General features: G+C 42.0%; 1 protein-coding gene across 1 annotated transcript in view; it reads right to left on the bottom strand.

The window, feature by feature from the left end:
• The window catches only part of LOC115471360 (fatty acyl-CoA hydrolase precursor, medium chain-like), a 117,095-nt gene that overhangs the window by 73,915 nt on the left and 15,954 nt on the right, over positions 1 to 27,226 (bottom strand). Inside the window, exons 2-8 of the mRNA XM_030205059.1 lie at positions 22,209 to 22,413; positions 17,116 to 17,254; positions 11,274 to 11,407; positions 9,922 to 10,075; positions 6,600 to 6,713; positions 966 to 1,070; positions 531 to 671 (exon numbers count right to left, since the gene is read on the bottom strand). Coding sequence (XP_030060919.1) covers positions 531 to 671; positions 966 to 1,070; positions 6,600 to 6,713; positions 9,922 to 10,075; positions 11,274 to 11,407; positions 17,116 to 17,254; positions 22,209 to 22,413 — 992 coding nt within the window. The remainder of the gene's footprint in view (positions 1 to 530; positions 672 to 965; positions 1,071 to 6,599; positions 6,714 to 9,921; positions 10,076 to 11,273; positions 11,408 to 17,115; positions 17,255 to 22,208; positions 22,414 to 27,226) is intronic.

Genomic DNA, 27,226 nt, shown 5'->3' on the forward strand with positions numbered 1-27,226 from the left:
TAGATATAGACTTATGCTAGTATTCTACATAATGGCAGTTGCAAGCAAAATTATTGTTATTGAATTCTTGCTCAGTGCACATCATCCTGGCACCATTTATTGAATTTACCCATAAGTGCATAGTTTTTCTGGGATAATTTTGAAAATCCGGCAAAGGCACTATCCTTTTATCCACGTGCACAGTTATAAAACTACCACCCCGTAATTGCTCAAGTTACCTACCCAAGGAGAAGCATTATAGTACCTAATTTAGTATAACATCCTGGTTCAGCTACCCCATAAACGATAAAGTACAGTCATACATTTCAAAAAAGATGTAAAAGTCCTGTAGATTCAGACCTAACAAAGACTGAAAAAGTTTCATGAACATGGATCATCTCTGGTAAATGTCTGAGGGCCCTGTTTACTAAGGTGCAATAGCGTTTTTAGTGTGCGCTATGGGTGTCTTTAGCGTACGCTAACTTTTAGTGCATGCAAACAGTGCGGCTTAGTAAGCAGGGCACTGAAAGTTTGGTGCACAAAAAACTTACAGTTGGAATTATCCAGCCAAATTCATGGTTAGTAACTCCTAGCAGATAAGGGACAGGATTGCCCTCTTCCCCTGGCAGGAACTCTTCAGGGCCCTTACGGAGAAAGACGCCATCCACGACTCCTGGTACAATTAGAACTTTCTAGAGGAAATAAAATTATAAATTCAGTTTCCTAGTCACAATCATCTCTCAGGTCAAGACGTTTGTTCATATGAGGTGGAAAATGCTGCCTGGTTGATCACGGAATGCATGAGCACTACAGGCTTATAGCTGATTTCCATCCTAAAACATGTACTAAAATGTTACAAAATACCCGTGTGCCACCGCACCACGGCAAATGCAATTTTAAGTGGAGACGCAAAGAAAGGCCTTCCGTTTCATGCATGCGTTTGTACAATTGTAAGTTCAATTGACTTGATGGAGAGTTCCACCTACTTTGCTTAGGGTGGGATCCAGAAGCTCCTCCACTGTATTTTTCCTTAAACAGTTCACCATGGCAGCTGAATCTGTTTCTTCACATCCAGAATGGTTTGCAATTGTCTGAAATCAGAGTGATAATAGGGGGAGGGGGGGACAGCACCAGTGGTTTTCAACTAACAAATTGCATTTGGAATTTATGAATAGAATCTCTCTATATAAAAGGCAACCCCAACGTTCTGAAGCCTCCACGGAAGTTGAGGCGCCCGAGATATCCGGTGTGCCCTGGAGTGTCTGCACCGCCCTCGCGTCAAAACGTCATGACGTCGAGGGCGGAGCTATGACACTCGAGGGCCGAAACAGAAATGCCGCAGCGAACAAGGCAAGTAGCTCGGAGGGACGGAGGGAGGGGGCCCCTTGCTAGCGCTCGTTTTATTGCGCTCAGAAACGGGCATTTTTTCCTAGTAAAATAATAAAATAAAAGAATGGCATATTTCCCTGCAATATACCAAGCTGCAAACTGTGCCAACACATTTCACAGGATCCCACAGTGATTCACATGGGAAAAACATTCAGCATAAGGGAATCCTACACATGCTGTTCTTCAAATGTGGTATGTACAGTGGAATCTCTAGACAAATATTTGAGGTGGCACCAGGAGGGCAATAGGTATTGGGGGGGACAAGTCAAAATAAATTTTTTTCACATCGTACCCCTCTTCACCCCCAATACACACTTTTAAATTATTATAATTGATAGTGACTGTCTACAAATTCTTCTGTATGTGTGTGGTCTCTACATAATCTCTACATAAACCCTGAAGGTCCAGTTCTATCATTCATATTTCCCATCAATGGAGCTATTCCTCTTAGAAGTCATCATGCAAAAAATATTCAAATTGTTATCACCTCATAAACAGTGCATGCTCCTTCCACTGCCAGACACTGTTTAAAGCAGATGGGTTTTTGATTGTATGGTAACTCTGAATATTGGATGACCTTGCCACAGAGCCTTTCAGAAAGGCCAGGCACTGCGGAATAACACAGAACCATGCAAAATGACTCTCAAAACCTATATAGGAGAAAACATACCTAACCATAACCATTCTGATCCACCTATGAAGAGACAGTTATAAATATTGCACTGGGCCCTAGAACACCAATATACCCACTACTGGGAAACTGGAACAAGCTGGACTCTTACAGATTCCTACACAGACACTACATGCCAGCAAAATCCTTCACCTCAGTCGCATATGCAGAACATGCATAGACCCTCAACTGATATCAAATAGGGGGCCACAGCATGCAGTCAAAAACTGGAGACCCCCCCCCCCCCCCCCAAGAAAGTCATAATCTATAAGCAGGGAAAATAATGGTAAAAGGAACAGAAATTAATTTTCTTCCATACTCTATTAAATACAAAAATAGAAAAGATGTAAAAGAACAAACACATACCAATTCTTAAAAAGTAGTAACATAACATAACATAGTAGATGACGGCAGAAAAAGACCTGTACGGTCCATCCAGTCTGCCCAACAAGATAACTCATATAAATACAAATCATTTTTGTTTTCTTTTCCACCTTGGTTGTCTAGGCACTTTTCTAATTGGGCTGGTTCTAATCTGATCCACTTTTTTTGTGTTGATCTTCTAAATCCTTTTCCAGGTTTCCCTTTCCATTTTTTTCTCTCTTCTTTCCCTTCCTTCTCTTTAACTGCCTGGGACTGATCTTTTTATTTAATGTTTATTTTTCACTTTTCTCTTCTCTGCTGCTATATCCACCCCTATATTATTTTTACCCCTCATTCTCCCTCTCTCACCTTCTAGTGCAGGGTTTTTCAACCCAGTCTTCAAGACACACCTAGCCAATCAAGTTTTTGGGATACCCACACTGAATATGCATGAAATAGATTTGCAATCTCATGCTTATTCATTATGGGTATCCTGAAAACCTGATCGGTTAGGTGTGTCCTCAGGACTGGGTTGAGAATCCCTGCTCAAGTACTTATTCACCTTCTTTTCACCTCTCATCTCCCTCTCCAGCAATCCCATTGCTCCCTCTGTCTTTTTCCTTCCCCAGTCTGCTAATCCCTCCTCTATCTTTAACGCATTCTCTAGTCCCCCATTTCTACCCTCTCAGCCCTCATCTACCCTCCGCTGCTTCTCATCCCCTCATCAGTCCCAGCTCCAACCCTGCCTTTCCTTTCTTCCCTTATTTCTTACCTTTTTACCCCATTGTCTCTCTGACCATATTAATTCCATTTCCACCCTCACTCAACTTCTTCGTTCTTATCTCCTTCCTCTCTCCTACTGTTCAAATACAGGATAAGTGACCACTAAAAGTACTAATACGAGCAAAAATTAAACTGAAAACTGAGATGCCAGACTCTCTATGCAGTGCAACATCAGGAAAAGAAGAAATGATTTCTTCCTGTACAGTGCAAAATAACACCGGCAGATGTAAATTTCCTAAAACTAACAATTCAATCACTAAACTGAAATTAACATAATTTTTCCTACCTTTGTTGTCTGGTGACTTTTTCTATCATCTTGTTCCCAGTCCCTCTGTGCACTTAACTACTTCTAGGGCCTTCTGTCTAAGTGACATTTCTTTTCTTGCCTCCTTTCTTCTTTACTTCTTGTTCTACATACATTTGTATTGCTGATGTTTCAAGTTCAGCTTTCTTCCATTTTTCTGCCTCCTTCTCAAAACACCTCTTGTTTTCCACCTTTTCCTTTCTCTTCCAACCATGTCTCCCCTCTCCCTTTCCCTCCATTTCCATCCATGTGCAACATGTCCCCCTCTCCTGTTTTGCACTTTTTTGGGATCTTGCCAGGTAGTTGTGACCTGGATTGGCTACTGTCGGAAACAGGATGCTGGGCTTGATGGACCTTTGGTCTTTCCCAGTATGGCAATACTTATGTACTTATGACTCTCCTCTCCCTTCCATCCATGTGCTGAATTTCTCCCCTTCCCTTATCTATAAAGAGCACGTCCCCCTCTCCTCTCCTTTCCATCCATGTGCATGTCCCCTTCTCCTCTCCCTCTCACCCATGTGCAGCATGTCCCCCTCTTCTCTCCTCTCCTCTCCCTTCCCTTCTATCCATGTGCTTCACTTCCCCCTTCTTCCTTCCATCCATGTGCTTCACTTTTCCGTTCTCCTTTCCCTACCATCCTTGAGCAGCATATCCCCCTCTCATGGATGGGAACGAGATGCTACAGACTAGAATCAATTTATACAGACATCATATATTGAACATCACAATGCCAATCAGGATGTCACCTCTGTGGGACCACACTTTACAAAACCAGAACACTGCATCAATGATCTTATGGTGAGAATGCTAAAAGAAAATATTAAGACAATCCAGGAACATAAGTCCTTTGATGTCAAAATGATGAAATGTTTTGACACCTACCAGATAAGACTTAAAGATCTGGGTTGTCTATCCTACTATAAATCATAAAATTATACTGCTTTGATACCTTATCTCCCATCCATCTCTCCCTCCCTGTCTCTCACCCACCCAGTTCTCCCTGTTTCTCATCTAACCCACCCCACCCTCTTTCTGTGAGACTGTCATTGCAATGCTTTCATGTTTCACTTATATATTCTGATATTTCTGATCTGACGAAAGCATTACGTTTGAAAGCTAATCAAAAAAATATTACGTTAGTCCAATATAAAAGGTATCGTCTTATTTTCTTTTCTGTTTACCTTTAAAAATGAACTAGCATGGCTACCACACCACTTTACTCATGAATTAAAAAAAAAATGCTGGGCCAGCCCAAAATTATCTGAAGGCCCAGGCAAACCTTCAGCTATGTGCCTCTTGCCCTCAGAGGGGCCTAGAAAGGAAGATCCACCTGAGAGGATGCCTCACAGCTCTAGTGTGGGAGCAGGGGAGGAGGGTTTCCTCACTTAAAACTGGCCAGCTGGTTATCCCAAGAAAAAAGAATGCAATATATATTGCCAGGCTATACAATAAATGAAAACTTTGCAATTGCAAGTTATTCAGATCCAGAGCTGACTCCTGGTGACCACACAATGAGCGATGCCCCCGCCTTCATTTTTATGCTGGCAAAATTGTAGCAGTTAATTATGTTGCCTAGGATTCTAATATAAAAAAGTATTGACTCTTGGCTATGCACACTGGACTGTCATACTGTTAACTTTAACCATATATTCTCCATTTCCATTACTCTCCTGCCCCCAAATAATGGGTACAGAACAGAACTAGGACATTTCCTTCTAGAATTCACCATACAAAAAAAAATGCTTGACTGTGGTTTCATCTCAGTAACAGCAACATAAACCCTCTCCAGTACCAGGCATATTATGAAGTAATGCAAGAATCCAACAAAAGTCACTCAGGGCCAGAACTTATACAAGAAGCCTACCCCCAAAAGTGGGCAGCACTGTAAATACTGCAGTGGGCTCTAGACAGCAATGTTGGCTGGTTGGCTGGAGTCCATCTGGTAATTTGAACTACGTACTGTCCTGTATAGGTCAATCAGCAGTCAGGCCCAAAGTGACATGAAGGAAGACATGATCCAATGTAGAGTTGCTCTCCTCATCTATCGAATTCTGTACAGGAGGAGAATTCTGTACAAATTGTGCATCGTGCAGAATTCCCACAGCCAGGAGTAAAACTGACCATCAAGGACAAAGAGATAAAAAATTTCCAGGGTAGTTAAGAAATCAAAGTGTAAAGGTTGTGGGATGAAAAGGAGAAGATCATACACGGAATATTTTTTTGAAAGATTTTTTCTGTGGTAATGAAGTAGTTAACCAGGAAAAATCAGGGGCTGAAAATTGCCTAGCTCCTCTGTAGCTAAAAATACCTATGGCACTAAGGATCATGGGTTGGGGGAGAAGCCAGGTACTTCTGTAACCATGGACTTTGCAGCTCTTTAATGAAAGTCCTAACACTTAGGAGCAGGGGCGTAGCCAGACACCCAATTTTGGGTGGGCCTGGGCCCAAGATGGGTGGGCAGAAGAACCCCACCCCATCCCATAGGTGATTTGGTCTCTCCTTTCGCCTGCATGCCATATGGTCTCTCAAATATCCCTCCTCTCCTGCACACCTTTTAAATTTCAGATTTTCACCGGCAGTGAGGAGCAACTAATACACACTACTCATGTAGGCCCCACAACCTTCCCACTGATGCAGCTTCCTGTTTCCGCATAGGTGGGAATATGTCAGAGGGAAGTCTGTGGGGCCGGTGTAAGCAGTATGTATCAGTCGCTGTTTCCTGCAGGCGAAGATCTGCTATTTATAAGGTATGCAGGAGGGACAGTTGTTGGGAGTTTTCAGCTTGGGAATCTCTGCCGGCCACATCATAGGTGTGCTGCTACTAGTTGGCCCTGAGCTCAAAGTGGGTGGGCCTGGGCCCACCCAAGCCCACCCTTGGCTACGCCACTGCTTAGGAGTCTGATTAAACAGCTGCAAAGTTCATGGTTATAGAAGTACCTGCAGATCCTCTGTGCTGTTTCCTTTGAAGTTTCAAAGGGAAAAGTCACAGGTTCCTTTTGAAAATTTGTCAGCAGGCCTGTGGATACAAAGCTCTCTATAACTTTAGGATCTAAAATATCCCCCATAAAGGGAAAAGTGGAAACAAGTTAATCACACCAAGAAAACTCTTACATTTGAAATGTGAGCTATTGCTTCAGGATGGGAAATGATAAAACCAGGAAGATATGCAACGCCACTCTCAGAAATAGCTTTGTGAAACAAACCCTTGGATAAAGGAGACAGAATCTGGGGGTGAAAAAAAAGTTAAACGTTATAATGAGCTCTATCTAGAAAGTACAATAATCATGATACAGGGTCATTCATACATACAGTTCATTTTGAAACATGTATTGTGATTATTCGTGGAGTTTGAAATCTCTGGTGAGTACACTCAATAATAGTTAAGGAATAAACATGAAAAATAAATACTAAAAATACACAAAGCTACATAAGTACATAAGTACATAAGTATTGCCACACTGGGACAGACCAAAGGTCCATCAAGCCCAGCATCCTGTTTCCAACAGTGGCCAATCCAGGTCACAAATACCTGGCAAGATCCCAAAAATGTTCAATACATTTTATGCTGCTTATCCCAGAAATAAGGAGTGGATTTTCCCCAAGTCATTTTAATAATGGTCTATTGACTTTTCCATTGGAAAGCCACTGAAAACTTTTTAATCCCCACTAAGCTAACCGCCTTTACCCTATTCTCTGGCAACGAATTCCATAGTTTAATTACACATTGAGTGAAGAAACATTTTCTCCGATTCATTTTAAATGTACTACTTTGATTCATTTTAAATTTACTACTTTGTAGCTTCATCGCATGCCCTCTAGTCCTAGTATTTTTGGAAAGAGTAAAACAAAGTACATATAAGTACATAAGTAGTGCCATACTGGGAAAGACCAAAGGTCCATCTAGCCCAGCATCCTGTCACCGACAGTGGCCAATCCAGGTCAAGGGCACCTGGCACGCTCCCCAAACGTAAAAACATTCCAGACAAGTTATACCTAAAAATGCGGAATTTTTCCAAGTCCATTTAATAGCGGTCTATGGACTTGTCCTTTAGGAATCTATCTAACCCCTTTTTAAACTCCGTCAAGCTAACCGCCCGTACCACGTTCTCCGGCAATGAATTCCAGCTACATTAAAAAAAAAATCCGACGCAAAAAAATAAAAAAATCTTGTATGCCACTGATCAAAATCCTCTTGAAAAACGATGCACCTGTAAGCAAGGCTATTGAAAGCCCTGAGCTAGTGATTTCCAATGCATCATACCGTTGGCTATGGGCAGAAATAATTTTCAACATAGCTAAAATGGCAGGCATGTCATTAGAGAGGGACTGCCACACTCCCAGAACAGCTGGGACAATTGGAGGTAGACTACTCTCTCATATATAACCATTGGAGCGGGGGAGGGTCTCCCTCCACTGGTTGGGGTACCATTTAGCCCCACAATGTTCCTGCATGTAAGGTTCCTTTGTCTTAAAATTAATTTCCCTAGCACAAATAAAACAGTCTGATTGTGCTTACCCCAAGTTATTCTACTAGGGAGTAATGAGATCTTGTAGAACCTACCAGGACGTTTTTGAGAGAGGCATAGGAGTGGCAAGCTGGAGTGGTCAGAAGGAAGTACGCAAATTCAAAGGACCCCATTCATAACTCAACATCCCTAGACATACCCTTCAGCTGGACACAGTCCTAAACCTCAATATCCGGACCTTAGAATGCCCCTGAACATTTTGAAACTGAACTGGTGGATGGCCTTTTTTCCTGTACCCTACTATACAGGCATCCATCTTTGCTTTGATGTTAGGCCGGTGATAGGACAGGGGATTGAAGAGCTGTGGCAGTAATTTCAATAGATGAACTTTGAGATAGGTAGAAGGGGGTTCAGATTTGGAGGATCATTCATTTTAGATCAGTGCTTGAAGGAAAGGAGGAAATTGCTGGATTAGGGATGGGTTCTAAAAGAGAGTGGACTTATCCAGGTGGTACTTATTTTTGGCTAATCTAAGGTACTAATTTTTTTTTAAGTTGAACATCCTGAATTGGATAGGTTTTCTGTGGTAACTGGTTAGGATACAGAAATTAGTGAAGTCATTAAATGGGTCTTTTTGTTTTCCCTCCCTGGACTTCTTTTTATAATTTGAAGTCAGAAGCATTTTTTGATTGCCTGGGGGAACTATTTAATGCTTCTTTGCAACAAGGATTTTATTCCCCAGTTAAAAGCAGCTTTGGTTGTGCCTGTGCTGAAGAATGAAGGTAGTGATAGACATAGGAGCCGGCTCTGAGGGGGCTGTGGGTGCTTGAGCACCCCCAGTATTGAGAAAATGCCTTGTATATGTCCAGGGATGAATTATTCCACTGTCTCATTGTTCTTCTCAATTGATTGATTCCTTAATGATTTTGATTTCATCTCGTCAACTCTTCACAATGTAATCCATAACCTGAATTGTAACAAATTGTATTTCCACTATTCATAATGTATTGTAAGCCACACTGAGCCCGCAAAAAGGTGGGAAAAGTGGGATACAATGCAATAAATAAATAAATAATAAATTATTTCCACTGTGCTTAGCACCCCCAATAATTTTGAAAAGTTGGCTCCCATGGTGATAGAAGTGTATTATCACTCAATTTACAATCTACCAACATTAGCTAAAGTAAGAGAGAAAGAAGCAAATGCTCCTAGGTCAATATTTAGAGGACAACAGGCTTCTAGATTCAGCACAAGCAGGTTTTGAGCCTGAAACTTTGCTGGTGATGCTGCTAGATTGGTTCTATTATCTGTGCAAGAAAATTCTTGTATTGCTTTTATCCTAAGAGCTTTGGGGGTCTTTTGCAAAGGTGCAGTAGCATTTTATCACGCACTAATGACTGGCATGTGTAAAACACTAGACCCCCCCCCCTTAGGAATATATGAGCGTCTCTAGTGTTTAGCGAATGCTTATTTTTAGCACGTGCTAAAAATGCTAGCATGCCTTTGTAAAAGGACCCCTTTGTGTTTTGCCATTCAAATGTAAGCATCGCTTCTGTTTCATATGGATCAAGAGTTCTGAAAGGTTTTGTGATGTCCGTGAGCCATGTGCAAGGTTATAACGAGCCACATGATGCTCCCAACCTTAGGCAAAGCAACGGTAATTTATGAGGTGAAATATAATCAGTGCAACAGAAAAATGAAGGTGGCCAGGAGAGAAGGAAGAACATCAAGGTTGTCACCAAGGCAAAACTTTATGTAGAAATGAACCAAAATGGCCACTTTTCAGCAGAAATCCTGTATCCGGAGTCATTAAAGATTTCCTCCCCTCTATAAGTTATATGTCAACACCTCCTCAGGATTGAAAGCAACTGAGCTCTGGTTAACTTATTTCGTTTTGCTTCTAAGATAATGCCTAACAATTCTTTGATGATTCACACTACAGTTCATTAAAATCTCTTAACACTTACCAGTGCAGAAACACTCAGTCCACCCACAGATTGTCCAAATATAGTCACTGAATCCGGATCACCTCCAAAGTGTTCAATATTTTCCTGAATCCAATGTAAAGCTGCAACTTGGTCCAGAAATCCCCAGTTGCCGTGGGCATGTTCATTCCCAGTGCTGTAGCAGAATGAGGAAGGAAATACTCCAAGTGAGACCATCAAACATGCCAAAATTAATTGGGACATATATGACAAAGAGGGGCATTTGATATGACTTCTAAATCTGATTTTGGATGTTTTGTGGAAAATGTCCAAAAATCCCAGTAGTGAACATGGCCATTTTCAAACCAGAAAAACATCCAACTTTTTGTTTAGAAAATGGCCATTTGCAGGATGTTTTTGTGCTCAGTGCGTCTTTTAGGACCATTTTTGAAAAAAACACATCAAAAGGAAAAATGCATAAAAACAACCCATTGGGTTGTAGGAGGAGCCAGCATTCTTAGTAGACTGGCCACACAGACATGCCAAGCAGAGCAGTGATGTATCCTAGGGGGTACTGCAGTGGACTTCACATGAAAGATCCTAGGTATACATCTCACCATTACCCCTTTATATTGTATGGTGAGCCCTCCAAAACCCACCAAAAACCTACTGTATCCAACTGTACACCACTACAATAGCCCTTATATCTGCATATATAGGTACAGTAGTTTTTTGGTGAGTTTTGGAGGTCTCACATATTCCACCACAAGTCTACCAGTTAGCGTGGGATATAGGCCTGTGTCCCCTTCTCTACAATGCACTGAACCGAACGCTAGGCCACTCCAGGGACCTGCTTGCTGCTCTAATAGGAGAGGTCATACCATCTAAAGTTGTCATAGAGGCTGGTATGTACTGTTTCTTTCACATCTTTGGGGGGGGGGGGGGGGGGGGGGGGTCACGCTTTAATCCCTCTAATGGTCTTTTCATTATTTAGGTCATCTTTTTGTGACTTAGTCGAGATTGAAACAGGTCTAGACTAAAATGTCTAACTTGTAGCCCTGAATGTTTTTGCTTTGTTCCATTATGGCAGAAAAATGCCCTGTTTTGGAAATGCCCAGATCCTGTACCCTTGTGATTTGCACACACTGCAGAGAAAAATGACTCAAATCTAAAATTTGAAAATTGCGATTTGGATGTTTTTTTCAGAGAAAAATGTCCAAATGCTACTTTATGCTGTTTTTGAGATGCTTTTCTTTTTTGAAAATGAGCCTCCAAATGCTGAGGTTGTACACTACAGCTTCAAATATTCAAAGCTGATGATCAACATTATTTTAATTCATTTCAAAGTGTTTTTACATAGGCTAGGTAAAATATAAAAATATAAGATATCTTACCTAAAAAATCCCAGGATCCCTAGTCTGTACTGAATTGACACCATTACCACGTTTTCAAAGGCAGATAATGCAGAGCCATCATATATTGACGCCCCACCAGACACTAAACCTCCTCCATGGATCCACATCATGACCTGAGTGCAGTAGATGCAAGGATTCAAATCACAAGCCATATTCTTCATTCATTAGCTCATTCTGGGTCCTGCCCTTGCGCATACAAAACTATGCATTGTATAAGGAAGGGAAGGACAAATATGCTTGAGTCTAGGTCAGTGCTTCTCAACCCAGTCTTCAGGGCACATCCACCCAGTTGGGTTTTCTGGATATCCACATGAGATCATTGGAGCCGACTCTGTGGGTGCTGTGGGTGCTTGAGCACCCCAATATTGAGAAAATTCCTTGTATGTGTCCAGGGAGGGGTTATTTTCATTGGGCTTAGCACCCCCAATAATTTTGAAAAGCTGGCACCTATGCATGAGATAGATTTTCAGGCACTGCCTCCTTAGTATGCAGAACTCTCATGCATATTCATTGTGGATATCTTAAACTTAACTGTGCCCCAAGAACTAGGTAGAGAAGTACTGGTCTAGATATTTGACATACTGGATCACAGTTGGAAAAAATAATATAATCTGGAACCAAAAGCAATAAAATCTTGATCATATTTTTATTTGGGGGGGGGGGGGCTTGCTCATGGATTACAAATGGGGGATACATTTTGAATGAGGCTTACAACCCTTCTGCCCTATAAGAGGTCAAATGGGACCTATGAAGTACAAAACTTAATGTTTATACTAAAGTCATGTAACACAAAAAAACAGTGTATAAACTGTACATGTTTATAACATAGTAACATAGTAGATGACGGCAGAAAAAGACCTGCACGGTCCATCCAGTCTGCCCAACAAGATAACTCATATTTGCTGCTTTTTGTGTATACCCTACTTTGATTTGTACCTGTGCTCCTCAGGGCACAGACCGTATAAGTCTGCCCAGCACTATCCCCGCCTCCCAACCACCAGCCCCTCCTCCCAACCACCGGCTCTGGCACAGACCGTATAAGTCTGCCCAGCACTATCCCCGCCTCCCAACCACCAGCCCCGGGAAGGAATGTAATTTGCAACGTAGGGGCCCTGTTTACTATGGTGCGCTAACATTTTTAGTGCATGCTAAAATTAGCACACGCTAAACATTAGAGTCACCCATATGCTTCTATGGTGGTAAATGGAATCCGCTCGGAGGAAAGGAAGGTGAGCAGTGGAGTTCCTCAGGGGTCGGTATCTATAAAAGATATTTTAATATGTATTTTTAAGATTTATTTCAATATGTATTTTTACAGATATTCTAAGTTCTCCTGAAGATGCCAAACAATGGGCGAAACACGATCGGTGTTGAGAACGAAAATAAAAACATGTAATTCAGCTCTCCAAGTTGAAAATTAGTCACAGAAATAGTTCAAATGCTCTCCTGTTTCTGCCCTCAGTTCCGACAACCAGCCCTGTATGCAAGACTTAACATTTATAGAGGTTTGTAGAAGAGGACATGCATGCTCAGATTAGAGTGTGATATTCACTATTTGTCAAGTAGATGAGGGTCACTTTGTCAAAATTTCATTGTGAGAGAAGGGATCAACATCGGAACGTTTGGGAAGCTTGCCAGGTGCCCTTGGCCTGGATTGGCTGCTGTCATGGACAGGATGCTGGGCTCAATGGTCCCTTGGTCTTTTCCCAGTGTGGCATTACTTATATACTTATGGCCAATGTCCAACAATGGGGTCAGCCAAGCTGCTCAGACATACTTTATGCAACAAGTATAACTAAAACTAAGTCAGTTTCCTTGCACTTTCTCCCATTGTCCTTTGATGCAATTATCTTTCATCTTTAGATTTAAATTCACCTATCCTTAACCATTCAAATGTCAGGTTTTGATCCACATGTGGTTTCTGAAGTAACTATTTCTTGACTTATCTGTGCTTTACTCAGTTGCTTTTCCTCATTTACTGGTCTAATTCCAGCCAATATTCAAAGTGAGTTAACCGTCTGGGAACAGCTGCCGACCGGTGAACTCGTTTGTTCGTGGTTATCCAGTCATTTTCAGCAGCACTTAACTGGTGAGTGCCTCCGAAAATGACCGGTTAGCACCGAACTTCAAGCCGGCTATGTCGGGGGTGTTCCAGGGGCGCAGTCCGGTTACGTCCTAATATTCAGACATAATTGGCCAGGTTTAGCGGATAAATAAGACTGCAGAAATAGCTGCCCTATCTTTATCCACTAACCCATACGTCTGAATATTAACTTTCTGGTTTTAGTGCTGGCGGTGGACAAAAAAAAACACTATTCACCTCCGACTGAATATTGAGGAGATTCACGCACATACCAGTTGACTCATCTTTCCCATCCCTGTGTGCATGTGCGTCAATGTGACCACGCAGTCACATGCGATCCAGCGGAGCTTCACTGGGCCTTTTCTCTACCTGCAGTAGCAGCAAAACCTCCCGATGGTGCACCTTTGCTCCAGCTCAGTCCCAAACGGCTGCATTCATCAGGTGAGCAGCAAACAGTGCCCCTGGGAGCTTCTCCTATCACCTTGACTACATGTTTTCATGTCGTGGTGGCCAACTTTCAGAGAACGTTGTACTCACATAATACACATTGAAAACAGTGAATCCAGTGTGTGTTGCTGTTTGTCTACTATGGAGCACTCTGAGGAAACCCAGTGTAAATATGACCTTACATTTGTAAGACACCCCCCCCCCCCCGTCCTTCTCTCAGGGTCGCCCAAATCGGCATAATCGAAAGTCAATTTTGGGCATCCTCAACTGCTTCCCGTTGCGGGGATGACCAAAGTTCACGGGGGCATGTTGGCACCATAGCGAAGGCGGGACTGGGGCGTGATTAAGAGATGGGCGTCCTCGGCTGATAATGGAAAAAAGAAGGGTGTCCCTGACCAGCACTTGGCTGGCTTTACTTGGTCCATTTTTTCTTGCAACCAAGCCGTGAAAAGGTGCCTGAACTGACCAGATGACCACCGGAGGGTATTGGGGATGTCCTCCCCTTACTCCCCCAGTGGTCACCAACCCCCTCCCACCCTAAAAAAAAACTTAAATTTTTTTTTTGCCAGCCTCTATGCCAGCCTCAAATGTCATACCCAGCTCCATGACAGCGGTATGTAGGTCACTGGAGCAGTTTTAGTGGGTGCAGTGCACTTCAGGCAGATGGATCCAGGCCCCCCCCCCCCCCACCTGTTACACTTGTGGTAGTAAATGTGAGCCCTCCAAAATCCACCCAAAACCCACTGTACCCACATATGTAGGTGCCCCCATTCACCCCTTAGAGCTATGGTAGTGTTGTACAGTTGTGGGGAATGGGTTTGGGGGGGGGGTTAGGGGGCTCAGCACCCAAGGTAAGGGAGCTATGCACCTGGGAGCAATTTGTGAAGTCCACTGCAGTGCCCCCTAGGGTGCCTGGTTGGTGTCCTGGCATATGAGGGGGACCAGTGCACTATGAATTTTGGCTCCTCCCATGACCAAAGGGCTTGGATTTGGTAGTTTTTGAGATGGGCGTCCTCGGTTTCCATTATGGCTGAAAACCGAGGACGACCATCTCTAAGGTCGATCATCTCAACATTTAGGTTGACCACCTCTAAGGTCGACCTAAATGTTGAGATTTGGGCGTCCCCAACCATATTATCGAAACGAAAGTTGGACGCCCATCTTGTTTCGATAATACGGGTTTCCCCACCCCTTCACGGGGGCCATCCTGCGAGGACGCCCTCATGAAAACTTGGGCGCCCCGTTCGATTATGCCCCTCCACGTTTCCAAGGTTAAAGGCTAGGAGGGGTGCCAGATAGGAAAGGATAGTCAAAAAGGTAAAATTAACACCAATTCTCTCTCTCTCTTTTTTGGTCTTTGCCTAGCTTCTCTGATTTCTGCAGCAGCTGTCTATAGTACAAATGACTTGCTTTCTAAGCTAAGTGAAAAGGAATACCAACAGAAAAGTGCTTCTCAAATGCTGTATGATATTATTTTGTATATTTTTAATTGCTTTTCAATATTGGCCTCTTTGCAACTACTTCTAGTATAGTCAGGTTGGGTACGTACTAAGGAGGTTCTTTAATTTATATTCCATTAAAGAGTTACAGAAAGGTTGGACAAATTATGCAAGAAATGACAAAAAACAGGTTTAGCTTCTACTTGTTCCAAAAACTGACATAAAGTATAGACATGAAATTGGCCTGTTAATCTCACACCTGTTAAGCTCCCAAATCCTCCCTCTGCTTTTGTGTTTCTTCACTAAGGGGCCCTTTTATTTAGCTATGGTAAAAAGTGGCCTGTGCTAGTTTTGGTGTGTGAAATTGACACACCCTGGGTCATTTTTTGCCACAGCGGGAAAAGGCCTTTTTTTAAAATGGGGGCAGTGAATGGCTGTGTGATAATAGAAAAATTAGTGCATAGCTATTTATTGCCTGAGCCCTTTCTGCCACCTATTTAGAAGATGGTAAGGGCTCACGCAGTACTCGTGCGGTAATCAGGCAGCACACGGCAGTGTGGCCGTGCTGCCGATTAATGCCTGGAGCCCCCCCCCCCCCAAACACACACAATTATTTTCTATGACGGGAAACTGCGTGTGCCAACTTCAGAGCTACTGCCAGGTGCCCATGTTACCCCAGCGGTAGGGTCGATTTGGCGTGCAGTAGCCCTAATCATTTCACACAACGATCATATAACCAGGCACTTATGTAACTTCCCTTTCAGCTGTTCCACCAAAGCTGCCAGATGGAAGCTCATTATGCCTTTGACTGGATCAAGAAAGGGGATAAAAGTCTTTTCTGATATTTAGGGTACACTTTGCTAAATGCTAAGGAACCCATAGGTAAAAAAAAAAAAAGGGCTTCTTAGCATCTACGCACATCCACAAATCGCATCAAATTGTACTACCGCTCGGCTATCACGTGCCCTGGGCAGTAATTCCAATTTTGGCACGCACCCAAAACACACAGTAGAAAATATTTTCTATTTTCTACTGCGGGGCCCTTACCCAGCGGTAATTGGCAGTTGGTGAGCCCGGTTAGCGCCAGTGGTGTAGCCAAGGGTGGGCCCGGGGTGGGCCCTGGCCTACCCGCTGTATTCAGGCCCACCCATTAGCAGCACACCTATGATGTGGCTGGCAGGGATCCCCAAGCCCCACCAGCCGAAAACTCACAACTGTCCTTCCTGCATACCTTGTAAATAGCAGATCTTTGCCTGCAGCAAGCAGAGACTGATACATGCTGCTCGCACTGGCCCCATAGCCTTCCCTCTGATGTATTCCTGCCTATGCGGTAACAGGAAGGTGCATCAGTGGGAAGGCTGTGGGGCCAACATGAGCAGTGTTGCTGCTCGCTGCTGGTGAAAATCTGCTATTTAAAAGGTATGCGGGGAGGGGGGATGTTTGAGAGACCCTATGGCATGCAGGCAAGAGAGGGAGAGATCAAATCACTTGTGGGACAGTGCGGAGTTCTGCCCACCCATCTTGGGCCCAGGCCCACCCAAAAATTGGGTGTCTGGCTACGCCCCTGGTTAGCACATGAGACCTTTCTACTAAGTCAATGGATGGCATTAAGGTTGCAGGTTGAAAATGGACGCACGCTGGTTTTCATTTTGCCGCACATCCATTTTCCGGCACATTAAAAAATCCTCTTTTTTTCCAGGCATGCTCAGGAAATGGACCAGCACGCATCCAAAACACGCATCTACATCAGCGCAGGCCACTTTTGGGTGTGCCTTAGTAAAAGGGCCCCCTAAGTTTTAGTAAAAGAGTCCTATAGTAATAATAAAAAAAATAATCCAATAGTTTTGCTTACTGGTAACTTTGACTTCTTGTTGCGCTGTGCAGGTGTGTAAACATTTAAGAGCAAGCAATCTTCTGACACCAAAAAGGGAGGAAAATTTGCTTTTATAGCTTTTGCAAATATTTCTAAGCTGTCCAGTATCTGCAGGCACCTTTCAAAAAAGAACAGAAAAGAATGCATTGTTAGCCAATCAGTTGCTAAAAAGCAAAAAAATTCAGCCAATTAAAATGAAGCACTACTAGTCTAAATGTTAGCCCTACCTTGCTTGGATTACTGTAACATTCTATTTCTTGGTATTAAGTGTCAATATCAGAAAAAAACACATCATACATAATACAGCTGCAAGACTAATATACAGATTGAATAGATATATGAGTGTTTCAACTCATTTAAACAAACTTACTTCACTGGCTTCCCATAGCAGAAAGGCTCAGGCTCAAAGCTGCTTGTTTAGTTTTTCAAATCAGGGCTTCAGCTCTGAACTGCTGACTAAGACTGCTTCGCTATATCTGGTCCAGTCTAACAGGCTAGCATCACCATTTCAAAAGGCAATTCGAAATCAGAAGATTTTCAGCTCTCTATTCTCCGTACTTGCAGTCAAAATAAGGAACTCTCTACCCATTCCTATCAGAACAGAAAACAGCTACCTCAACTTTAGGAAGAGGATAAAAACCTTTCTCTTCTCAAAGGCTGCATCATAATAATCCATAATGACTTCTACTTCCTAGTATCATAAGAACATAAGAGTAGCCATACTGGGTCAGACCAATGGTCTATCTAGCCCAGTATCCTGTTTTCCACACAGTGGCCAAGCCAGGTCACAAGTAAATGGCAGAACCCCCAAATCGTGGCAACATTTCATATAACAAATCCCAGGGCAAGCAGTTGCTTCCCATGTCTGTCTCAATAATAGACTATGGACTTTTCATCCAGGAATTTGTCCAAACCTTTTTAAAACCCAGATACACTAACCGCAGTTACCACATCCTCCGGCAACATTCGTTGAGTGAAAACATATTTCCTCCTATTTGTTTTAAAAGTATTTCCATGCAACTTCCTTGAGTGTCCTCTAGTCTTTGTACTAAGGAGGAAAGGTCCCACTGAACTTTCTTTCTAAAAAGTTCCGAGAGAAGAGGACATTTCTCTGGTAAGTGAACACTATTTTGCTTTGTGCTTTAAAGATTGGGGTTTAAAGGAGGAATTGTAGGTTAGTGATAGGCAAAATAAAAATATAAAAAGCAAATTTTATCAACTAATCTCCATAGTCTTTTCCACTTAGTTTTAAAAACTTTGTACCACAGCATTAACAGATAGAATCTAGCAGGCACTGCAGGATCTAGTTTAGTCTTCCCGCCCACCCCTAGGATAACTCTTCATTTATACTTATGTAATTAGGGTAACAAGCAAGGAGTGCTCTTACAGAGTTTTAAATACATTTCATTACCATCTAAGAAGGAAACACTAAATAAATCATACAATATACCATATAAACTAAAAGACACTTTTATATTAGGCTAATATCCTTAATACTGTAGCAAGTTTTAAATTATTGAAAAACTCAAAAACACTAAGATGGAGTCAGCAGTCCAGCAGTGTGAGGGATGCTATCCAGTCTTTTGCATTGAGTGTCACATGTATGATTATCTCACAGTTGGTGAGATGTCATACGTGTGTGACCGATGCAAAGAGCTCCTAGCTCTCAGAGAACATGTCCATTCTCTTGAGGCTAGAGTAGCAGACTTGTTGGAGCTGAGGGAGACAGAGAGGTACATAGAGGAGACCTACAGGGATGTTGTAGAGAGGTCCCACCTCCAGTCTGGTAGCCCCTGTGCTACCTTGGAGGAGGGAGGTCTTCTAGAAGGAGAGCATCACCCTGGTGAAGTAGGAAGTACTCCTGTAGCCAGGACCTGCCCACCAGGGGATGTACTATCCTCTCGCACCGAGGATATGTCTCCAAGTGCTTCCAGGGAGGGAAAGGTTAGGACAGCTGTTGTAGTTGGTGATTCGATCATTAGGCATATAGATAGCTGGGTGGCTGGTGGATGTGAGGATTGCCTGGTGACTTGCCTGCCTGGTGCAAAGGATTTTAGATAGTGCTGGGGAGGAGCCGGCTGTCTTGGTACGTGTGGGTACCAATGACATAGGAAAATGTGGGAGAGAGGTTCTGGAAGCCAAATTTAGATTCTTAGGTAGAAAGCTCAAATCCAGATCCTCTAGGGTAGCATTTTCTGAAATGCTACCCATTCCACTCGCAGGGTCCAAGAGACAGGCAGAGCGCCGGAATCTCAATGCGTGGATGAGACAATGGTGCAGGGAGGAGGGTTTGTTAGGAACTGGGCAACATTCTGGGGAAGGGAGAGCCTATTCCGAAAGGATGGGCTCCATCTTAACCAGGGTAGGACCAGGCTGCTGCCATCGGCATTTAAAAAGGAGTTAGAGCAGCTTTTAAACTAGAAACGAGGGGAAGACTGACAGTCACTCAAAAGCGCATGGTTCGGAATAAGGTATCTTTCAAAGATATCACCAAAACAGGGAAGATAGGGTATCCTGATAGTGAGGTTGCAAAAGAAACCATAGCAGATCAGGTGTCCTTAAATAAAAATAAAAATCAGACAAAAGATTGCAAATTAATACTGTCAAGTACTAAGCATGATGTAAATAATAACAACAAACAGTTTGAAATGTCTATATGCGAATGCCAGGAGCCTAAAAAATAAAGATGGGAGAGTTAGAATATATTGCACTAAATGAAAAATTAGATATAATAGGCATCTCTGAGACTTGGTGGAAGGAGGATAACCAGCAGGACACTATCATACTGGGGTACAAATTATATCATAGTGATAGGGTAGATCGAATTGGTGGAGGGGTAGCATTGTATATTAAAGAGAGCCTTGAATCAAATAGATTGAAAATTCTGCAGGAAACAAAACACTTCTTGGAATCACTGTGGATTGAAATTCCATGTGTAAAGGGGAAAAGGATAGTGATAGGTGTGTACTACCGTCCGCCTGGCCAGGATGAACAGACAGATGCAGAAATGTTAAAGGAAATTAGGGACGCAAACAAACTGGGCAACACAATATTAATGGGCGATTTCAATTACCCCGATATTGAGTGGGTAAATGTAACATCAGGGCACGCTAGGGAGGTAAAATTCCTTGATGAAATCAAGGACAGCTTTATGGAACAGCTGGTACAGGAGCTGATGAGAGAAGGAAAAATTCTAGACCTAATCCTTAGTGGAGCGCATGATCTGGTGTGGGAGGTAGTGGTGCTGGGGCCGCTTGATAACAGTGATCATAATATGATCAGATTTGATATTAACTTTGAAGTAAGTATACATAGGAAATCAAATACGTTAGCGTTTAACTTTAAAAAAGGAGAGTACAATAAAATGAGAAGAACGTATGAAAAAAAAACTTAGAGGAGTGGCTGCGAGGGTCAAAAATTTACATCATTCGTGGATGCTGTTCAAAAACACCATCCTGGAAGCCCAGGCCAAATATATTCCGCGTATTAAAAAAGGAGGACGGAAGACCAAACGACAGCCGGCGTGGTTAAAAAGTGAGGAGAAGGAAGCTATAAGAGCTAAAAGAAAATCCTTCAGAAAATGGAAGAAGGAACCGACTGAAAATAATAAGAAACAGCATAAGGAATGTCAAGTCAAATGCAAAGCGCTGATAAGGAAGGCTAAGAAGGACTTAGAAAAAAAGATTGCGTTGTGAAAATGTTTCTTCACTCAACGTGTAATTAAACTCTGGAATTCATTGCCAGAGAATGTGGTAAAGGCGGTTAGCTTAGCGGAGTTTAAAAAAGGTTTGGATGGCTTCCTAAAGGAAAAGTCCATAGACCATTATTAAATGGACTTGGGGAAAATCCACTGTTTCTGGGATAAGCAGTATAAAATGTTTTGTACTTTTTTGGGATATTGCCAGGTATTTGTGACCTGGATTGGCCACTGTTGGAAACAGGATGTTGGGCTTGATGGACCTTTGGTCTTTCCCAGTATGGTAATACTTATGTACTTATGTACTTTTGGAATGAGTAAAAAACCGATTTACTTCTACTCGTTCTACACCACTCAGGATTTTGTAGACCTCAATCATATCTCCCCTTATCTTTTCCAAGCTAAAGAGCCCTGATCTCTTTAGCCTTTAATGTGTTTAGTCTCACGCATTACACCAATGGTCTCTAATGTTTCTCATACTTCACACTAACACTATCTGCTTTTGTCTCACCTAGAATGTAAACCTCACTAAGGGGATGTTAGCGGCATAAAAGAATTTAATTGAATTGGAAAAGCACAGGTTTTTATCTGTAGCAAGGAAAGATCAACTGGCTCATAAAGTTGATGCCAAATTTAAACAAACATAAAATACAAACCAATCACATGGAACACAAACTTTCAATAAATGTACAGAAAACTCTGTCATTGAAATAAATAAAAAAGACTGCAAGGTGGGATTTTTAAAAATTATTATTCACATAGTGGTACAAATATGAACTTCTTGACAATGCAGAAGTCTAACATTACAGAAATAAGGAGAGTCAAAGAAAAAAGAAAATTGAGATATTACAGTCTGAGTCTAGTGAAAAATGGTAAATTAGTAAACTGAGTTGATCACCATGGAGTCCTTTCACTAAGCCATGGTAAAAAGCGGCCTGCAGTAGGTACGTGTTTTGGGCACACAGTGGGCCTTTTTTTTTTTTTACCGCAGCTGAGAAAAAGGGCTTTTTTTTAATGGGCCAGGAAATGGACGTGCACTGAATCTAGATTGAAAGCCCACCTCTTTAACATTGCTTTTGACTTGTAACCACTTGTAACCACTCGCCTCCACCTACACTCCTCTCCTCTTTCCTTTACACATTAATTGATTTGCTTGCTTTATTTTGTCTATTAGTTTGTAAGCTCTTTGAGCAGGGACTGTCTTTCTTCTATGTTTGTGCAGCGCTGCGTACGCTTTGTAGCGCTATAAAAATGCTAAATAGTAGTAGTAGTAGTAGTAGCCTTGATCACCACCCATTGACCTACCTTCACTCTATACAAATGTATAATACTGATCAGTGATAAACTAATAAAATATAGTATAGAAAAGTCTTACATTGGGGGGAAGGTAGTAGCATCTTTAATGCCGTTCCAGGGCTCAGCAGGCTGAGGGGGAGAAAATCTCAATGGCCCAACTGGTGGTTTTGCGAATGGAATTTCGAGATAAGCCTCAACTTGTCTGTCTGTGCCTTTCACTTTCAGCAGTTTTCCTTTCAATTTCCCATATTTTGTGACTACGGTGGGTTCAGAAACCCCTTTTCCTTTGTTTAAAAAAAAATGCTTATATAAGTATAGAAAAATAATTAAAATTACAGCTTTGTGAGCAATAAATATTTCCAGTGCTCCCATGAGATATCTAATAAAAAGACATGACAACACAATATTGACTCAATATTCATAATTAAGTCTAAAGGGGTTCAACGCATTGAGGTCAATTCTCAGCCGGCAGTGCTCGGTGTTTCGCTGACTGCTCCCAGCGTTATATCTGTAAATTTAATTCTGGGCCATATCCAGGCTTTGACAATGAATTTCTGGGTTTACAGAGCCAGCGAAACTATAGCTGGTTTAAATGAGACACTCGACACTTAACTAGCTATGGCGAACTGCATAAAGATAGGACTGTCTTTTATGCGGTCCTATTTATGAAGTTACTTTGGCCAGGTAAGTGCTGACTCCACCCCCAGAATGTCCCCAAAATAGCCGGTTTTTGAGTTGGGCGCTAACCAGACGTTTTCAGTGGCACTAACCAGTTAAGTGCCACTGAATATTTATTTATTTATTTATTTGTTGGGATTTATTAACTGCTTTTATGAAGAGATTCACCCAACACGGTGTGCAGCAGGTATGGTTTAACATCAAACTTACAATTTTGTTAACAGCATAACAATAGTACAATGACCAGGAATAAACACAAATGCAATAAATGAGGTAAACTTGAAACCAGAAGGATTACCATGAAACAGTATGAAAAATATACTCATTTGACAGCACTGAAATTGAAATAACAGAGATATAATTTGATGTCAGCATAATACTAATGAAATATCTAATGAGCACACATTAGAACATTCAAATAACATAGCTACGATATGACCAATAAGCCCCGAACAAGCAATTTAACAGGAACTGTTTTGGACCGGTTAAATCGCTTTGAATATCAACCCATCATTTTCACAAATTGTACAAAGGCATGAACATTCTATTTGAAAGATGAAATTAAGTTACATAAAAAAGTATAAAATATGATTCAATATTTATTAAAGGGTCAACTGGCTCCACTGTGAAATATGGTACCCAATTGAGATCACTCCTATTTCTTGGGGAATCCCTAGAATTATAGATAAATAAATAAACTTCACCTCTGCGTATTTATTCATTCCATCTGATATACCGCAATGGACTTGGACTAAGCATCTAAACAATTTACAAACTTAAAAATATAACAGGACAGAGGCAGTAAAAAGGGTTAAATTAAGAGAAAAAGGGATAGAGAGGCAGGGGGATAAGGAGGAAGAGCCAAGATATTCCAGGAGGAGATACGTTTTGAGCATCTATTTGAAGGCAGTGACAGTTGGTTGATTCCTGATGTGAAGTGAGAGTTCATTCCATAGTTTGGGACTCAGATAATGGAAGGCACTGTCCATGAAATGGTGGAGACGGAGAGCTGATAGTGAAGGGAGTGAAAGCAGATTGCAGTCAGTGGAGCGTAAACAATGGAGAGGTGTATAAGGAATGAGTAACTAGTTAAGGTAGGATGGAGCAGAGGGCAAGCGGGATTTGTATACATGCAGAGTAATTTTATATTTGATCTGGATAATGAAAGAAAGCCAGTGTTCAGACTGAAGGAGTGGGGTGATGTGGTCATAGCGGTGGCGGTTGTGAAGGAGTTTGACAGCCATGTATTGAATTGTTTTGAGGAGTTTGGGAGTGCATAACAGAATTCCAGTGTAAAGAGTTGCAGTAGTCTACGTGTGACATGACAAAAGCTAAGTGTAGCAGACAAAGAAGAGAAGAGGGAAGGAAAGGGTAAATAAAATGAATACAATGAAGTACAAAGAAAAAGGAACAAATTACTGCATCTACCCGGGCGAGGGGTTTTATTGAAATTTTAGTGGTGGCAACAGATGGGACTGGCATTTCAAAACAAAACAAACATGGACAGATTTATGATTTTTCTTCTGTTCTCAAATGAAAGGACATTCTTGTGAAGACTGTACTAGAGAAATACAGAATATTACTGTAGAAAAGGAATGCAAGGCTCAGCTAGTTTGCTCAGGTTGTTTCCTTTCACAGTGCCAACGACCACAGTTCATCTCTGACTTTTCCTTCCTGTGTGTTTTATCCCATGCCCTCTTGAATTAGGTCACTAGCTTTGCCTTCCCCACCTCCCTTAGGAGGTGATTCCATATACTCCCACCTTTTCTATTAAAAAAAACTGAATTGTGTGCATAAACTTATTGAATTGACAAGAATTGTTTTTATATGCAATTTCAACATACCTACATAAGGGCAATTCTATAACCACACAAGTTACATATTTAAATGTTTGCAATAGCAGCATTTACATGTGTATGTGACTGTGACCACATACATTTGTAAATGCAAAAATTCTGCAAATATCCACTTCACTTCCATAGCGTGTATTAGCAAGGGGGACTGTACAAAGGGGACGAGTGTGGGGCATGACATAGGCAGGGCTCCTGCTTACACACTGCTTTTAGGCTCCTGTACTTATGCCAGCTTCTACCCCACCCAGAAAATGTATCTGATGGGCAGGGTAGAAGCCCTAAATAAACTTGGAATCTTGGTATAAAATAAATGCAGGCACTGACAATTTAGGTGCACTGATACAGGTTCTTCTAATATTCAATAATAGTACCTAGGTTCTGTTCTAGAACAGATTCCTAACGGACAGCCTCAGGGCACCTAAATGGAGAAGCCCAGTTGTATAATTGTGTCTTAAGAGGTACTGTTAAAGCCACAGCAGAAATGAAAGCCCCTATCTGAGAATTGCCTGTCCTGTATGTGGGTAGAAGAACAACATGCACTGTGGTGCACTGTGCCTGAGTTTACCCGCATTTAATGGAGGTATTCCTGGAGTCAGGTTTTAGGAAGGAGATTGCAACAATAGCAAAGTACCTGTGGACTTTAAACCTATGTGGGTGAGATGGAAATTCATCCAGAAGGAAAGTACAACCGTAATTAGCATATACCAACCCTTTTGTAGTTTCAGCAGTTGAATCCTATCAAGACACACTATGAATTGTAAAGTTACTTTCAACATTTGACCCTATGAGTTTAATTCCAGATCCAACAGAATGCGCAATTCTAATTTTGCTTCTCATACCCTAAATTTCCCACCAAAGACCATTCCCCTCACTTTCCAATCTGACCATACCATTTCAGATACATTTCTGCATTTTCCTTCCCTGCCATTTAAACACACATCTTTTCAATTAATCCCATCCATTTATTTTAATTAGCATACTGTATACATGGACCATCTCCCATACACATATACCTTAATCAGTTTTGCTCCATTATGCAGGATAAACACATCTCAGTAGCAAAGTTCCTACATTTAATTTATCCCATGAGGATCTATTTTTGAGCACTTTCAAGAATATTCAGGAATGAACATGGAAACTTTCTGATTCTATGTCCCCCTTCAGTTACTCTTAAGGCCCCGAGTTCCTTTTCATGGCACCTAGAATCCAGAACATGCAGTACTCCAATCTATGATCTCTGCTATTTCTGTTGAGGCATCAGAAGGGTCCTTTGAAAACTGCCCCTCCCCTTTAGCAGGTTGTATCAAACAAGGTTACAATTTTTGTGGAACAGTGAAGTCTGTAGTAGATTTGCAGCAGATCGTATAGAACAAGGTTAGAGTCTGTGTAGACCAATGAGACTGGCCTGTGTCTTGGTAATGACTGGGTTTAACTTAGTTTCAGGTAGACATATTTGGAGTTTGGTAAGCTTGTTGGCAGTTTGTGGTGATCTAAGCGACTGAAGCTTCTGCATTTTCTGTCCACTGTTGTATTTAATTAGAGGTGAAATTCGGTAATCTGGATGGTTAAGTTGGTTCAGTGGAGAAGGATTTCCTGAAAAGGTGGCCCTTCAGATGTTTTCAGAAGACTAGGTAGTTGTCCTTGAGTTTTAGATCTTTTGGTAGTGTGTTCCAAATCTTGGTGCAAAGGAAAAGCTGGAGGCATATGTTGATTTGTATTTAATGCCTTTACATCTTGGGAAGTGGAGGGTAAGGTAAGACCCTGCTGATTTATTTGTATTCCAGATTGGTAGGTCTATTAGATTGATCATGTAGCCCGGGGAGAGGCCAAAAAATATTCTGTACGCCAGAGAGCAGATCTTGAAGGCTATGCATTCCTGTCACGTCTGTGGCCGTGACCACCCTCAGACTTACCTTATTTCTGGGGGTCAGCTTCTAAGCTGGCTTCTGCCTATCCTTTCTGGAGTAGTTTTCCTTCTGTGTGCTGGCTGCTTCCAGCATGGCTCTAATTACTCCACTCTACTGCACCTGGGGGTGCTGCCTGAGTTAGCTTTACCTCTGTCTCCAGCCTGGCTCTGTTTGCTCCTCTGTGCTGCACCTAGGTATTCTAAGTCTCTCTATGTTCTGTGTGCGCTCTGCCTGGTCCTTGGTTTGTGCTCCTCTCTCCCGCTGGTGGCCAAAGCCAGTGGCTGCTATAGGTTGTCTTGCTGTTCCTACCTGTTCCAGACTTTAGCTCAGTCCAGTCCGGTTCTTCCAAGCTGCCGGACTTGTCTCTCGTGTTTGTGCCTGGACAGCCTCCGTAGTTGCTTACTGATGGCTGCAGCTGCTCCTCAGGTGTTGAAGGGCTTTATTAATCACTTAGAGACTTCAGCCTTTGCATCGTCTAAGGTCCTGGTATGTTAGAGTGCTCTGTGCACTGCTACCTGTTCCAGTTCAGTGTGTGTTTCTAGCTTGTTACTAGTAGCTTGGGCATAGCTTTGCTTGTTAGCTTGTGTACAGCTTTACTAGTTCTCCTGTGTTTTGCTTAGTGTGAGTTTCTAGCTTGTGACTAGTTAGCTTGGGCATAG

The sequence above is a fragment of the Microcaecilia unicolor genome, chromosome 5 (genome assembly GCF_901765095.1).
Source record: "Microcaecilia unicolor chromosome 5, aMicUni1.1, whole genome shotgun sequence".
Classification (NCBI taxonomy): Eukaryota; Metazoa; Chordata; class Amphibia; order Gymnophiona; family Siphonopidae; genus Microcaecilia; species Microcaecilia unicolor.